The sequence below is a fragment of the Castanea sativa genome, chromosome 8 (genome assembly GCF_040712315.1).
Source record: "Castanea sativa cultivar Marrone di Chiusa Pesio chromosome 8, ASM4071231v1".
NCBI classification, from domain to species: Eukaryota; Viridiplantae; Streptophyta; class Magnoliopsida; order Fagales; family Fagaceae; genus Castanea; species Castanea sativa.
The window spans coordinates 29309399-29325131 of NC_134020.1; the positions used below are offsets into that span (position 1 = coordinate 29309399).

The following is a 15733-nucleotide window of genomic DNA, read 5'->3' on the forward strand; positions in this document are numbered from 1 at the left end:
CAAATAAAGAAAGACAGAGAGAGAGTCTCATTTCATTAATTCATTTTCAGTCTTTAGATAAAGAGAGAGAGACAAAGAGAGACACAGAGAATCTCAGAGACTCAGACCACAGCAAAAGCAAAGTGAGCAAACCTATAAACCCGATCATGTAAGACAAAAAAAGAGAGAGAAGTGTAAAGATGAAATGCCTTAAAGGAGCAGGGAGGCTTGAAGGGCAGCACCGTCAGGCAACACGTCGAGGCAAGGAAGGAATTGAGGCCAAGCCGAGCGTGACCGATCTTCTATCCGATCAGACCAATCTCCAATCTCCAATGCCCAATGTGCGCTGGAGCTCAAGTTATGCTCTGTTGGCTGTTGTAGCGTTGCTCGAGTTTGAGGCGGAGGCGTCATCCATTGGTCGTTGTCGTTAATGACTGATGGGGTTTTTTTCTTTAGGTTAGGTTTCTGATTTGAGATTTCAGTTTTTGCTTTACCATTTGATGAATCGATGAACACACACATTGGGTTTTGTTTTTTTAGAATCCGTTGGTTTGCTTTACCTGTTTACCATCTGTTGGTTTTTTTTTTTCTTTAGATTGGGTTTGCTTTACCATCTGTTGTTTAGGATTAATGTTGGGCTTTTTTGTGGGCTTGCTCTGTTACAATTTTTTTTTTTTTTTCAGATTTTAGTTCAAAAATTTTTTCTGGGCTTTTTTTTTTTTTTTTGCTTGAAAGTAGAACAAATAAATTTTTTGTTTTTATTATTTGAGGGTGTTCCTAATTTTGCTTGAGGGTGTTCCTAATTTTTTTCTTTAAAGGGTAAACAAATAAAAAAATTAAATTATTATATATAAAAAAAAATATTTCAGGTCATGGTGTTCCTAGGAACACCATGGACTGAACGTGGCGCAGCCACTGGTACAAACGAGAGCTTCTGGGCCCAGTTTGAGGCTTGAAAACCTTTTTTTTTTATTAAAAAAACTTTTTTTTTTTTAATTTCATTTTTCGCCCAACCTAAAAAAAGTTTCAAACCAATTAAACCGACCGAACCTTCCAATAGCAACATTACGTATCTAAAAAGTTCTATATGGTCTCCAAAATATTCTAACTTCAATTGCTAAACTTCTGCACCAACCGGTAATTCTGAAACATTTCAGAAAATTTCAGTCAAATATAAATAATTCATATAAATATTATTATATTTCCAATTAAAACCACTACTCAACTACTACGTGCTTGCCGGGATTATGAAAATTTTTTGTAAAATTTAGGCCCTCCCTGAATGAAAGACAGAAAATTAAAATAAGAAAGGGAAGGAAAATAATGAAAAGAGAATGGCGTTTACGCAAAAACGAACCTGCTTCTCTTCTCTGATCAAGCAAACAAGCACCTTCCATATTGGCTGCTTTAATAATTCATTGCTAACATATAAGACGTCAAAGAATTCATAGTTTATTTAAGTACGTGCATTTCTAAGAAACTTTACCAGAATAGATACTATATACCTAATCAAAACTCTATTTTGATTTTAAGATATGATCCTTTTCCATGAATCTTAACAATGTTTTTATAAACTAATACATCAACAAAATTAATTAAATTATAAAACTATTAGTAGTAGACAAGATCAATGCGTAAGTTATAATCAATGTTAAGATATAAAAAAGAACTCGAAATACTAGTATCTATCCATTCTTTCAGTTTTTTGTTCCCACTTAGTTCTTTCCTTTCGTCAGTATTTATTTTTTCTTAGTATTTCCTATTAAATCAAACTTTCCTACGTAATCAAACATGCTTACAAATACACGCAAAAGATCTCATTTGTTAAGAGCTGGCAATAATGTAATGACAATAAACAGAGTTTAGTTGAACATAATTCTTCGCCTTATCTAAATTTAATTTGATTTCATATCCTTTCATTAACCTGATATTTTGGTAGTTAGTTTTCTCTTTTCTGATACTGATAAATAGATATAGGATCTTGTAGAGTCTTAATCAATTCAATACAACCTAGAAGTTTCTCAATCTTTCTCTCTAGCTTTCAAGCTTTCCTCTCTAGGTTTTCAAATCTCACAAAATGGCTCGGCCCGATAACAGTTGATGATGCCGAAAAATCACCAATAAGCTGCATGCTCTCCCAAATCGAAACAATACCTACAAATCGAAACAATACCTAACAGAGAGCACTGGTGTGGTGCCGGCCAAAAACCCTCTGAAGGTCAAGTTAGAACTTTGTCACAACCCTAGAGTGCCAAAATTGAGTAAATAATGCGTACCTTAATTAATGAGAGTTTTGGGGTATTTATAGTGATGTAGGGTTAGCATCCATGCCTTGGCCATGAAGTCCTTTTCTTCTAGGATTGAAACTCTTCCCTTTTGTATACCTTCTAGAGTTCTTTTCCTTATAGGAGTCCTTTGATTAGGGTTAAACGTGTGATGCAAGAATTCTTCTTATAAACGTTTGCGTGGAGATCAAGCAAAGCCACATCAAACTTAACCGTAAAGCGTAAATTTTCATTTAGGGATCCTTGGAGCCAAAACTGGAAGGATGACGGCTATGTTGTATCCGTCCATCCACTGTGGATCCGTGCTCCTTGGTTGTGTCAATTATAAACCCGTCATCCTTCTATCGTTGCATCCAGCCACATAGATCTATCGCATTCAATTTTACTCCCCTTCAGTTGCCCCCTCATTCCATGAGGCCGTCAACTATCCTTTATGGGCTAATGGAATGACAGATAGTTTTGACCCTTGATTGGCGTGTTTTGATTGACAGGTTGGAATAGAGTCATAAATGCTCCAAGGACACGTGGTGGAACTCAATTGGTGGATTGTTGGAATCGATGCGTCCCTTCGTCTTCCACGCCGTTCCCTCTATATATACTATCGATCCCCTTCATTTTTATGTTTCGGAGAAATTTTTGCTGATCAGAGCGCAACCGTCCACTTTGTGCGATCCGTTGCCTCAAGGAGTTACGACTTATCGTACTTTCAGTTCATCAGTCGGTTTTTCGCACCGTCCAACTATGAGTATTTTCTTTACTTGACAATTTCCTTCCTTTGTTTAGTATGTTGGTCCGTCGTCAGCATAGGCTTAGAGTCTTAGGCTTTCTTTATCCGTCATTTGTAGGTGTTAGATATCTAGTGAAGCGTCAAGTGGTCAGTCTTTTGTCCGCGAGGGAACGGGCTACAAAGAGGTGTTTTCGTCAAGTCAAGCAGACCCGAGCACCTCCAGCGATGAGAGGGAACCGTCAGCCAGCTCTCCTTCCAGTGTGGAAGATGAGGTGCAGGATGGGGATGGGTTAGAGTTTGACTCAAATAACGATTTAGATGGAATAGATCCTCCCGTCCAATCCGTCATAGGTCCGGATGGGCTCAGGGAATTCGTCATGCTCCCCTATGGACGGTGAATGACTTTGTTTCTTCAATCAAGCAACCACAATCCAATCTGTCATAGGTCTGGAGGAGTTCTTTCATTGTTACCGTCCATCTGAGATTATCAAGTCAAAGGGCATGTATAGCTTTGTGCTGAGGAGTCCGGTGCTTAGGCTAGTGTCCGAGACCCCAGACTCCAATCGTAACTGGAAGGGTCGATATTTCTTCCTTCAAGGGGACGATTGGATGTGTCGTCCAGACGACCATGAATACATGCCAGTAGATAAGACCTGGGGCATAATGCCTCCGTCCAATATGTGCCCATCCTACTTGCAAGTTTTTATTAAGTATTAAAGTTATTCTAACCGTTCACTTTTGGAACTAGGGACCGTCCACCCATTACAACAGAACAATTTGGCTTCCTAGAGAAAATCTTCCAAACCACCAGGCTGTCAGAGAGAATTTGGATAAAGCTCGTCACCTTGGATACCCTGCATTGGTATTGTGAAGGTCCGGAACCTTCAACTGCTACTCATCAATACGACTCAGGAATACGCAAACGTAAGTTTCTAAACCTACCACCGTTGCTCTAATGTATACCATTGTTTTCATCCGTCTACTTCTTTGCAGAAATGGATGATGCTAGGAGAAGGGCCATTATCAAACAACAGGCTTCTAAGAAAAAGCAAGGAGGTGATCTTCCTCCTAAGACAGGTTCATCACATCCGTCTATGAAGAGACCTACGTCTGAAAAATTTTATCATCATAGCAAAAAACAAAAATTGGTGATGGGATTACCTGCTGGCCAAGGATCCGGCATAGTGAAGTTGCCCCCTAAGTTGGGCGTAGGCAAGGGCAAAGGTCTAACGACCAATTCTGACCCCATCAAGGAGAAACCTCCCATCTTGCTCCGAGAAGATCCTCAATACGCACTAACTCAGGTGACCTCTATTATCAAAGAGGAGGACTATGAGGATCTAGGTAATCACGCGACGAAAACTATAAGGGAGACGGCTCTGTATAGTCTTACTCAGTTAGTACCCGTCGTATACTTGTTTTGTCATACTATTAATACTTTTACTTACTCATTGTTGTTGGTCTAGACGGTCTTAATGGCTAAAGGGTTAATGGACCGTTGCCTTGCTCAAGAGAAGACGCTGGAGCACGTTTGTGCAAAGTCAAAGGCGATGGTGGAAGAGCTTGACAAGCTTAAGCTTTGGAGGTTCGTCACAAAGAGAAGCTCAAACAGTCCGAGCACGCTCATGACAACTTGGAAAAAGAAATGGAGTTACTGAGGGAGACTTTGAAGGCTAAAGAAGACAGTCTCCGTCAGGCAAAGGTTGAGGCCGTCAAAGAGTATCAAGATTCCGAGGCTCTTTTGGGTGAACTGGGTACCTCCTTTGCCGACGGATTCGATGATTGTCTCCGTCAAGTGAAGGCATCGTTCCCTAACTTGCACCTTGCGCACATCAATATCGACACCGAAGGTCAGACCCTTGCTCGGCCCGTCGACTCTAAAGGAACGGACGAGTTGGCGAAGGTTCTGGTGACGATGAAGCCTCAAAGGCTGATGAAAAGGGATCCGTCGAAGATGACGCCCGTCAATCTTCTCCAAAAAGCCCTGATGCCAATGAGGATACCGTCGTGGTTCAAGAGTAATATATAGATTTTGTAAAGATCAGACATGTATGAGATAACAATTCATTTAATTGATTTCAACCGTTGTCCTTTGTTGGTTTTATTTTGCAAATGTTGTATTTTATCTGCACACTTTTTTTTTTTTGAAGTAGTTTACGCTTTTTCTTTACAAATCCGTCTTCTTACGTTCAATATATGTGTCCGTCCTCTTTGGGACTCTCTTTATGGACAATCTAGTTTTTATTCCTTCATCAGCAGTTCGTTTATTAAGTGAACCAGATAAAGTTTTTTCACATTTGGGATGATTCGTCTACTATGTGGTCTAGATACAGTTTCATCCTTCTGGGGATCATCCGTCTATTATGTGGATTGGGTAATTTTTATCCCGTTGGGATGATTCGTCCAATATGTGGACTTGACAAATTTTCATCCTACTTGGGATGATCCGTCCACTTAAATGGACCTAACACATTTTCGTCCTATTTGGGATGATTTGTCCATTCTATGGACCTAGTAGATTTTCCTCCTTCTTGGGATGATCCGTCCTGTATGTGGACTTAGTAGATTTTCATTCTACTTGGGATGATCCATCCTGTATATGGACATGTTAAATTTTCATCCTACTTGAGATTATCCGTCCACTATATGGACTTGGTAAATTTTCATCCTACTTGGGATGATTCGTCCAGTATGTAGACATGTTAACTTTTCATCCTACTTGGGATGATCCGTCCACTATATGAACTTAGTAAATTTTCATCCTACTTGGGATGATCCGTCCAGTATGTGGACATGTTAAATTTTCAACCTACTTGGAATGATCCGTCCACTATATGGACTTGGTAAATTTTCATCTTACTTGGGATGATCCGTCCAGTATGTCGACATGTTAAATTTTTATCCTACTTGGGATGATCCGTCCACTATATGGACTTGGTAAACCTGAGCAAAACACATTCCATATGCTCTGAATAAAACTCCTCTTATTATAATGGATAGGTAGAATATGATTCAAAAAAAATAAGAAAATTGTCTTTTAGGTCCTAAAAGTACTTTGTAGGAAATAAAAACTATAACTATCAACCGGAAAAGATAAACTGGAAATAAGGAGGGTGATGCTGCTGTCGCCTTCATTCTTCGTCTACTAGTAGTATTTCTTCAGGTGCTCCGTGTTCCATGGGTGACTCAACTTTTTCCCGTCTAGTGTCTCTAGGTAGTACATTCCCTTCCTATGCCATGACACGATCTTGTATGGTTCTTCCCGGTTAGGTCCTAGCTTCCCCTGGGAGGCATCTTTTGTTGAGCCGAGTACTCTTCTTAAGACAAGATCTCCAATCTGGAAGTCCCTATGCCTGACCTTAGAGTTGTAATGCTTCACCATCAGGTCTTGGTATCGTGCTAGTCTCTGCTCCGCTGTCGCCCTGACTTCGTCCACAAGATCAAGCTGCAAATGCATGGCTTCATTTTTTTTTGCTCTCGTCGTAATTCTCAACCCAGTAGCTTGTTAGCCCTACTTCTACCGATATGACGGCCTCACTACCATACGCCAATCAGAACAGTGTTTCCCCTATCGGTGTTTTTGTCGTTGTCCTATACGCCCATAAAACACTTGGTAATTTATCTGGCCATATGCCCATTGCCCCCTCGAGCCGGGTCTTGATAATCTTGAGTAAGGACCGATTCGTGACTTCAACTTGTCCATTGGCCTGCGGGTGGGCGGGTGACGAGTTGTGGTTCTTGATCCCTAGCTGGGAACAAAAATCTTTGAATGCGTCGTTGTCGAATTATTTTCCGTTGTCTGAAACCAGCACCCTCGGAATACCATACTTGCAAATAATTTTCCTCCATACAAAATTTCAGATATTCTTCTTCATGATAGTGGCCAAAGCCTCTACTTCCACCCATTTGGTGAAGTAGTCAATGCCAACTACTAAGAACTTTAACTGTCTTACTGCTGTTGGGAACAGGCCCATGATGTCTAATTCCCATTATGCAAATGGTCATGGGGTCGTCATAAGGGTGAGCTCTTCCATTGGTTGCCTTATGAAATTAACAAATCGTTGGCACTTGTCGCAGGCTCTGACATATATGTTGGCGTCCTTCTACATAGTCGGCTAGTAGTATCCTGCATAGAGTAGCTTGTGCACCAAAGACCTAGATCTAGAATGGTTGCCGCAAACTCCTTCATGGAACTCCCTCATGACGTAGTCTGCCTCTTCGTGGTCGAGGCATCTCAAGTACTGTCAGGAGAATCCTCTTTTGTATAGGGCGTCTTTAATCAAAACGAACCAGGCAGCTTTAACCTTCAACTTTCTTACGACCTCTTTGTTGTCTGGCAGTTTGCAGTCCTTGAGATACATCGTTATTGGAGCCATCCAACAATGCTTACCGCTTACCTCCTGCATGCTAGTGCCATCTAATAATGATGAGAGTTGGACGAAGGATAATACCTGGTCAGGGATGATCATAGGTTCTGCTAAAGTTGCTTTTGCGAGTCGGTCGGCATCTTGGTTCGCTTTCCTTAGGATTTGAACCAACTTGATTTGGAGATTGTTCACTCGACCCTTCACTTCCTCAATATACTTCTTCATTCTTTCATTCTTGCACTCGTAACTTCCATTAACCTGATTGATCACAACTTGAGAATCGGAGTATACAACCACACTCTTAGCTCCTGCGGCTATCGCAAGATCCAGTCCTGCTATTAAGGCTTTGTATTCCGCTTCGTTATTGGTTGTAGAAAAATCCAGACAGACCATGCACTTGATCTTGTCTCCTTCCGGTGTGTGAAGTACTACGCTGACTCCACCTGCGTGTTTATTGAAGGATCCGACTGTGTGGATTCTCCACGTGGGAGCTTCTTCTGCCCCCTAGTCCTCTATGGAGGTGAACTCAGCGATGAAGTCCGCTATTACTTGTCCTTTCAAAGCAGTTCGTGGTTGGTACCGAACGTTGAACTCACTCAGCTTGACCGCCCATAATGTCATTCGTCCCACAGCTTTAGGGTTGTTCATTGCTCTTCATAAAGGCTTATCCATCATGACATTTATGGTGTGAGCTTGAAAATATGGTTTGAGTTCTCGGGCGGCAGTCACTAATGCGAAGGCAAGCTTTTCCATCTGAAGGTACCTCTCTTCTGCTCCTCTCAGTGCTCGGCTTACAAAATACACAGGCTTTTGTACCTTATCTTCCTCTCTAATAAGAGTCGCACTGACGGCTGCTAAGTAGACGGCAAGGTATAGGAATAATTCTTCCCCCGGTATGGATGGGCTGAGTAACGGCGAAGCAGAGAGATACGCCTTTAAATCTTCAAATGCTTTTTGGCACTCGTCCGTCCATTCAAATGATATTCTCAGCGTGCGAAAGAAAGGGAGACATTTGTCTGTTGCCCTTGATACGAATCTATTCAAGGTTGCTATCTTGCCGTTCAAACTTTGCACTTCCTTTACTGTCTTTGGAGGAGCTAGTTCTATTATCGTCTTCACCTTTTTCGGATTGACCTCGATACCCCTTTGGAACACCATAAATCCCAAGAACTTTCCTGCAGTCATCCCGAACGCGCACTTGCTTCATTTTGTATGACCGAAGAGTGTCGAAAGTCTCCTAGAGGTCGCTCATGTGGTTGGACTCCCGAATGCTTTTTACCAGCATGTCGTCTACATAAACTTACATGTTCCTCCCAATCTGGTGCACGATCATCTTGTTCATCAATCTCTGATATGTAGCATCTACATTCTTAAGTCCAAAGGGCATTACTTTGTAGCAAAAAAGCCTTTGACTCGTTACGAACGAGGTTTTTTCTTGATCAATTTCATCCAATTTAATCTGGTTGTAGCCGGAGAAAGCATCCATGAAGCTCAAGAGTTCATGTCTTGCGGTGGAATCCACCAAGGTATCAATATGTGGGAGTGGATAACTATCCTTAGGGAAAGCCCTATTCAGATCCGTGAAGTCGACACACATTCTCCACTTCCCATTGGCCTTCTTGACCATTACCACGTTTGCCAACCAATCCGAGTAGTACACTTTACGTATGAAGTCTGCTTCTTGTAACTTCTGCACTTCCTCAACTATGGCTCGATCTCATTCAGGGGCGAACACTCGCTTCTTATGTTGGACAGGAGAGAATGAGGGTGATACGTTCAACCTGTGGACCATGACCGACAAGTCAATCCTCGGCATGTCCTCGTGACTCCATGCAAAAACGTCTTGGTTTTCCTTGAGGAACATTGCAAGTGCTTACCGGACCGTTTGGCTGGCCAAGGTACCGATTCTTGTGGTCCGTTTAGGCCTTGAATCGTCGAGGTGTACTTCTTCTAACTCCTCCACAGGTTATGCTATCGTCCGTTGTTCTTCTATGCTCAATGTTTGTATATGGCCGTCCATCTCCATCATGGCCACGTTGCACTCCCGTGCAACTACCTGATTTCTGCGCAGCTCTCCAACCCCATACTCGGTTGGGAATTTGATCATCAAATGGTAGGTCATAGTTATAGCTTTCCATGTGTTGAGAATAGGTCGTCCAATGATAGCATTGTAGGCAGACGAATCAACTACAAGAAATACCACATCCCTGGTGATCTGCTGGGGTAATCTCCCACCATGACGGACAATGTGATCATGCCAAGGGGGTAGACCCTTGTTCCTTCGAAACCGACGAGGGGTGCGTTTGTTGGAACCAGTCGCTCTCTTCCAATCCCCATCTGCTGGAGTACGAGGTAGTAAAGTATATCAGTTGAGCTTCCATTGTCAACCAAAACTTGATGCATATTGTAATCTTCTACTTGCAAAGTCACAACAATCGCGTCATCATGCGGGTGGTGGAGACGCCGCACATCCTCCTCTAAAAACTCAACGACTGGGTTGTTGATCCGTCTCATCTTCGACATGGCACCTGCCAGTTGGACACTATGAACTGTCCTTAGGTACGTTTTGCGGGCCTTTTTGGACGAGCTCAATACTACTGTTCCCCCAATGATCATCCTTATGTCTCCTATCGGGGGCCTCGGGCGCTCATTTTTCCGTCGAGGAGCTGGGTCTTGTGGTGGGTCCGTCCTATTCTTGCTGATGAATCTCTGAAGCTTTCCTTGCCTAATAAGGGCTTCAATCTCTTGTTTCAGGTCATAGCAATCAGCCGTATCGTGGCCGTGATCATGATGAAAACAGCAATATTTATCCCTTGATCTCCTATTCGGGTCTCCTTTCAGTTTGCCAGGAAAAGTCAAGGATCCTTCATCCTTAATTTGCATTAGCACTTGATCAATTGGAGCAGTCAGGGGGGTAAAGCTTGTGAATTTACCCGTAGGTGGCTTGGAACGTCTATCCTCCCATCATTCCCCAGTTCTGGCCATCTTCCTGCCTTTGTCTACCCGTGTGTCTTCCTGTCTCTCCCTCTTTCTAGGCTTTTCTTCCCTAGCCAACAACGCATCTTCCGTGTTCATGTACTTGGTTGCCCTGTAAAGCACATCTGACATAGTCTTTGTGTCGTTCTTGTATAGGGAAAAGAGAAACTTACCCTTCTGCAGCCCGTTGGTGAACGTAGCCACTAGTATCTTGTCGTCAGCCTTGTCTATCGAGAGAGCCTCTTTGTTGAAGCAGGATATGTATGATCCTAGCGTCTCGTCTTCTCGTTGCTTAATGCTCATCAAACAGGCTGTGGACTTCTTGTATCGGTGGCCCCCAATAAAGTGTGACACAAATTGAGCGCCTAACTCCTTGAAAATGCTAATCGAATTGGGCGTCAATCTGCTATACCATATCCTCGCAGGTCCCTTCAGCGTAGTGGAGAAGGCCCTGCACATGATTTCATCTAGCACACCTTGAAGGTGCATTATGGTCTTGAAAGATTTTAGGTGGTCTAAGGGGTCCTTGGACCCGTCATAACTCTCCACCTGAGGCATGCGAAACTTTGGGGGAAGGGGGCATGAACTAACGAGTGCTATGAAAGGCGAATCGGTCCGCTTGACCAAGTCATCGAGGTCGCTAGATACTCGATCTTTGAGGGCATTCATCATCACATCCATCCGTTCCCTCATCATCTGCATCTCAGCGGCTATGTGAGAAGGGAGAGTGTCAGAGAAAGATGGCTGGCTGGTGTCATGCCTCTCCGGTCTACTCGGAGCGTGGCTACCCTCGGGTCCTTCTTGATTCCTCCTTTCAGCACTTGCTCCTTCCTAGTCTTCTTCCTGCACGCCAAGGTGTGCATTCCTTTGCCGCAACTGCTTCTCCAAATCATGACTTTGCTTGGTTAGGCGTTCGACCGCTGCCGCGAGCTTTTGGACTTGCCTCTCCAAGGCCGTGGCCAACGGTTCGTCGCCCTGATTGTTGGTTGTTGCCATTGATCGAGTGAGTACCATGCAACTTTTTGTCTCAGGGATAAAGCAAAGGCTGATTACTCACTCGTTTCCCATAGACAACGCCAACTGATGATGCCGAAAAATCACCAATAAGCTACACGCTCTCCCAAATCGAAACAATACCTACAAATCAAAACAATACCTAACAGAAAGCACCGGTGTGATGCTGGCCAAAAACCCTCCGAATGTCAAGTTAGAACTTTGTCACGACCCTAGAGTGCCAGAGTTGAGTAAATAATGCGTACCTTGATTAATGAGGGTTTTGAGGTATTTATAGTGATGTAGGGTTAGCATCCATGCCTTGGCCATGAAGTCCTTTTGTATACATTCTAGTGTTCTTTTCCTTATAGGAGTCATTTGATTAGGGTTAAACGTGTGATGCAAGAATTCTTCTTATACACGTTTGTGTGGAGATCAAGCAAAGCCACATCAGACTTAATCGTAAAGCGTAAATTTCCATTTAGGGATCCTTGGAGCCAAAACTGGAAGGACGACGGCTGTGTTGTATCCATCCGTCCACTGTGGATCCGTGCTCCTTGGTTGTGTCAGTTATAAACCCGTCATCCTTCTATCGTCACATCCAGCCACATAGATCCGTCGCATTCATTTTTACTCCCCTTCAACAGTAGATGGTCTCTCCAGGGCATGACCGCTCTTGTTTCCAGTGGAAGCAAAGGAATAGGGTCCCTACTTTCTTTCCCTTTTGTGTTCCCTTTGTTGCTATTGTTTTTAACTAGAAAGCTTCATCAATAACTTATTCTTACTACTTTTTGTTGCTAATATTTTCAATCATAATACTTTCCTGCTAGTAGCAGGAAAGTATTATGATTGAAAATATTAGCAACAAAAAGTAACTCTCCTTTATGCATCATAATATGATATGTACGTATCATCACTAGCAGGAAAGTATTATGATTGAAAATATTAGCAACAAAAAGTAACTCTCCTTTATGCATCATAATATGATATGTACGTATCATCAGTACAATACACTAAGTGATTCACCTCATAATAGTATATTCATTCAAAAGAAGCTGAAGCAATGTTCTCAACGCGCTGGTTCGCTAAAAAAACTGATCCCCTTCTATTATTTTGTGATTAGGCAAGCTATTGTGGAGGAACTAACAGGTCTTGGAGCAACTGTGCATACATGCTCTCGAAACGAGGTCGACCTTAATGAGTGTTTAAGTGAATGGAGGAAGAAGGGTCTCCAAGTCACCGGTTCAGTGTGCGATGTATCCTCTAGAGCTGAAAGAGAGAAACTAATTAGCTCTGCCTCTAATCGCTTTAATGGGAAACTTAACATCCTTGTAAGTCAACCCTTGGTTATGCTTTTTCTTTTTTGGTTAATCCCTCCAATCCATTATGATTAAGGTTGTATTTTAGCCCATATTTTTATGTATGTATTTGCATAACTAATTTGAAATAGTGATGCAAATAAGCTTTTAAAAAACAAATCATCCAGAAATTTATCTATTATGTCAATTTATTAATAACACTAGCTTTTACTAGCATTTTTTATATATTTCCTAATTGGCGCTTTTGTTAAATAAATGCATGGATATAGATTAACAATGTTGGGACAAACAAACCAAAACCGACCTTGGAGAATACAGCCCAAGATTTCTCATTTATCATGGCCACAAATTTTGAATCAGCTTATCACTTGAGCCAACTTGCCCATCCTCTATTGAAGGCTTCGTCAGCAGGAAGCATTGTCTTTGTGTCTTCAGTTTGTGGGGTTGTATCAGTCAGAGGGGGCTCCATATATGGAGCAAGTAAAGGTAACCTGGACTTGTCTCATCATTTTTTGGATTGTATTATTACTACTTTGAGCTACAATATTGAAGGTCTTTATAAGTATGCAGGGGCAATGAATCAGCTGACAAAAAATTTGGCATGCAAGTGGGCAAAAGATAATATAAGGACCAATTGTGTTGCACCTTGGTACATCAAGACCCCTTTAGTCCAACCTGTAATGACCTTTTCATCACACCCGTGTGCTTTAATTTTTTTTTTTTTTTTTTTAAGATACGGTGGAATTTTAACCTATTAACGTATCGAAATTAATAACTAGCTTATTAAATTATGTCATAATTATTATTTTCCTTTTTTATTGTAGTATTTGGATGATGAAAACTTTTTCAATGCTGTTGTCTCTCGAACACCTATGGGATGTGCTAGAGAGCCCAAAGAGGTGTCTTCCTTGGTAGCATTCCAATGCCTACCAGCGACCTCGTACATGACCAGGCAGAGTATATGCGTTGATGGAGGTATGACAGTGAATGGCTTCACGTTCCCATAAGCATATATAATTCAGAATTAGCGCAAACAAATGCCAGTTTCCGTACTTTGTAGTATTGCATAATAAGGCAATTTCAGTTTGATCTTTTTTGCGTGTTCCTAGGTAGTTTTGTTACATTATGATGTATGCATGTAATCACCAATAAACTATTATACTATAGCACGCATAGATATGAGTCTTTTGGCAAGTGAAATTTGTTAAATTACCAATTGTCCTAAAAGTTTAAATTGTTAGAAAATAGTGAGTTTAATCACTTAACCATAATTTTAACACTTCCCTCTCACATGTGGACCTAAACTTTCCCTTAGTAAGTGGGAGCTCAATAAGTGGGAATTCAACATTTTAAATGGGAGATAGAGTGAAGACATGGATAGAACTTAGGATCTCTTACTCTGATATCATGTTAAATTACCAATTGTCCCAAAAGTTTAAACTGTTAAGAAATTGTAAGTTTAATCACTTAACCATAATTCTAACAAAATTGATTTATTTCATGTTTTAGTTTATATTGAAGGGTGATTATTATTTTGATCATAACACGTAGCACTCTGCTACTGGTTGGACCGTTCGATTTGGATTTATGAGAGAGATCTTAGGTTGTATTTGGGATTTGAGAAAAACTTAGCTTGTTTTTCTTTTCAGCTTATTTTTGCTCCTAAAGTGGGTCTCATTTCACTGTTATGTGGGTCACATTACTCCAAAAGTCAGCTTTTAGCTTTTTTTCTACATACTTTCATCAAAATAAGTGGTTTTCAGTTTTCAGTATCAGCAAGCGGTTCCCAAATTGGCCCTTAATCTTAAACTTCTTCCTTGTCAGCTTCAAGTAGGTTACCATTTTGTTCTCTAATAAAACTATGGTTGGCATTAGTGAATGATAATCATGGTTAAGCAATGTGTAGGGAAAGTAACATGAAAAACCATTGGTTTTTTCTTTTTAACTAAAAGCTAAAGATTACTATTAGCTTTGAGATGGGTATTTGAAGAACAAATCCAATCTTGGGAATTCGTATTTGTTTGGCCCATTTTTCACTTAGCAAACGGCCTCAACTTGGCCTTGAGTATTCGTGTAATTCTAATTTCAAGCTTTATTTTTGGGTGCCAAAACCCATTTCTTCTAACCTAAGTGATTAGGCCTTTGGCAGTTTTTTGGACCCGAATAAGTGAAGTTTATTTTTCTAGGCTTGTTGTGATAAGCTATTGATGAAGCAAAAATTCGTCAGTTGTAGTGAGTTCGTCCAGACAAGGCCGGGTGCTCGCTTGCATCCCAATGGATGTGAGAACTCTCTAAATGGTCACCAGTGTGGTGCTTGCCACAACGCCTCCGATGCCAAAGTCAGCACAATGGAGTTTATAACAACAGGTCAAAATAATTCAGTATAACTAACGATTCTATGTGTACCTTGTCTTTGGCAATGTGAAGGCTTTATACAGGTTGATCCGGATTCTAGCCGTTGTGGTTGATATTGTGGAGTTAATGCCTCTCCTGGTAATGCTTCCTACTAGGTAATGAGGTTTCAATATGGCTCCAACGGTCTATGTAGCTAATTTTGTAACTGTCCAGAGCATTATTGGCGCCATTGAATGATCCTGATATCCTCGTCAGTGACGTGGACACTAGCTTAGGCTCGTCTCCGAGAATTGTCTCGTCTGTCGTATCGAGCTCGTCTTCAACTGATTTCATCAATCCCATCAGATGCCCCCAGATTCTGTGGTCATCATGACTTGTCATGACGACCATAGAATATGAAGGGTTTATTTGACTGAAGGTGACTCTTGGCGTTTTGTGCCGCATTAAAAGCGTAGTGGCGGTGCCATACCAGTCATGGCCATGTGGCGCGCTTTGGTTGGTGTAGTTACTATTCCCATTGTATGCCTCTTGGGTTTCCCATTGATTTTCGGTTTTCTGGGTTTTTGTTTTAAAAACTTCATCTTTTCTCCTCTTTCCCTTTTATCTTTTCAAATTCCCTATCATTGCTCCAAGTATCTCTTCCGACCTCTTTCTCTGTGCTTTTTCTCCGAGCCGGTGAGAGGTGGATTTTCCGACGCTCTCCACTTGAGGTATGTCCCTTTTTTCTTCTTT

General features: G+C 41.5%; 3 protein-coding genes across 3 annotated transcripts; 1 reads left to right on the plus strand and 2 right to left on the minus strand.

The window, feature by feature from the left end:
* Positions 1–7235: 7235 nt before the first annotated feature.
* LOC142606152 (uncharacterized) lies at positions 7236–7751 on the minus strand. Its single transcript, XM_075777546.1, has one exon. The coding sequence runs from the start codon at positions 7749–7751 to the stop codon at positions 7236–7238; it is 516 nt and encodes a 171-aa protein (XP_075633661.1).
* A 1794-nt stretch (positions 7752–9545) lies between these two features.
* On the minus strand, positions 9546–10241 carry LOC142606153 (uncharacterized). The gene has a single exon (XM_075777547.1). It carries the CDS (start codon positions 10239–10241, stop codon positions 9546–9548), a length of 696 nt encoding a protein of 231 aa, XP_075633662.1.
* An 833-nt stretch (positions 10242–11074) lies between these two features.
* LOC142606154 (tropinone reductase homolog At5g06060-like) lies at positions 11075–13653 on the plus strand. Its single transcript, XM_075777548.1, has 5 exons — positions 11075–11299; positions 12332–12658; positions 12916–13132; positions 13217–13323; positions 13471–13653. The coding sequence occupies exons 1-5, from the start codon at positions 11075–11077 to the stop codon at positions 13651–13653; spliced, it is 1059 nt and encodes a 352-aa protein (XP_075633663.1).
* Positions 13654–15733: the final 2080 nt, after the last annotated feature.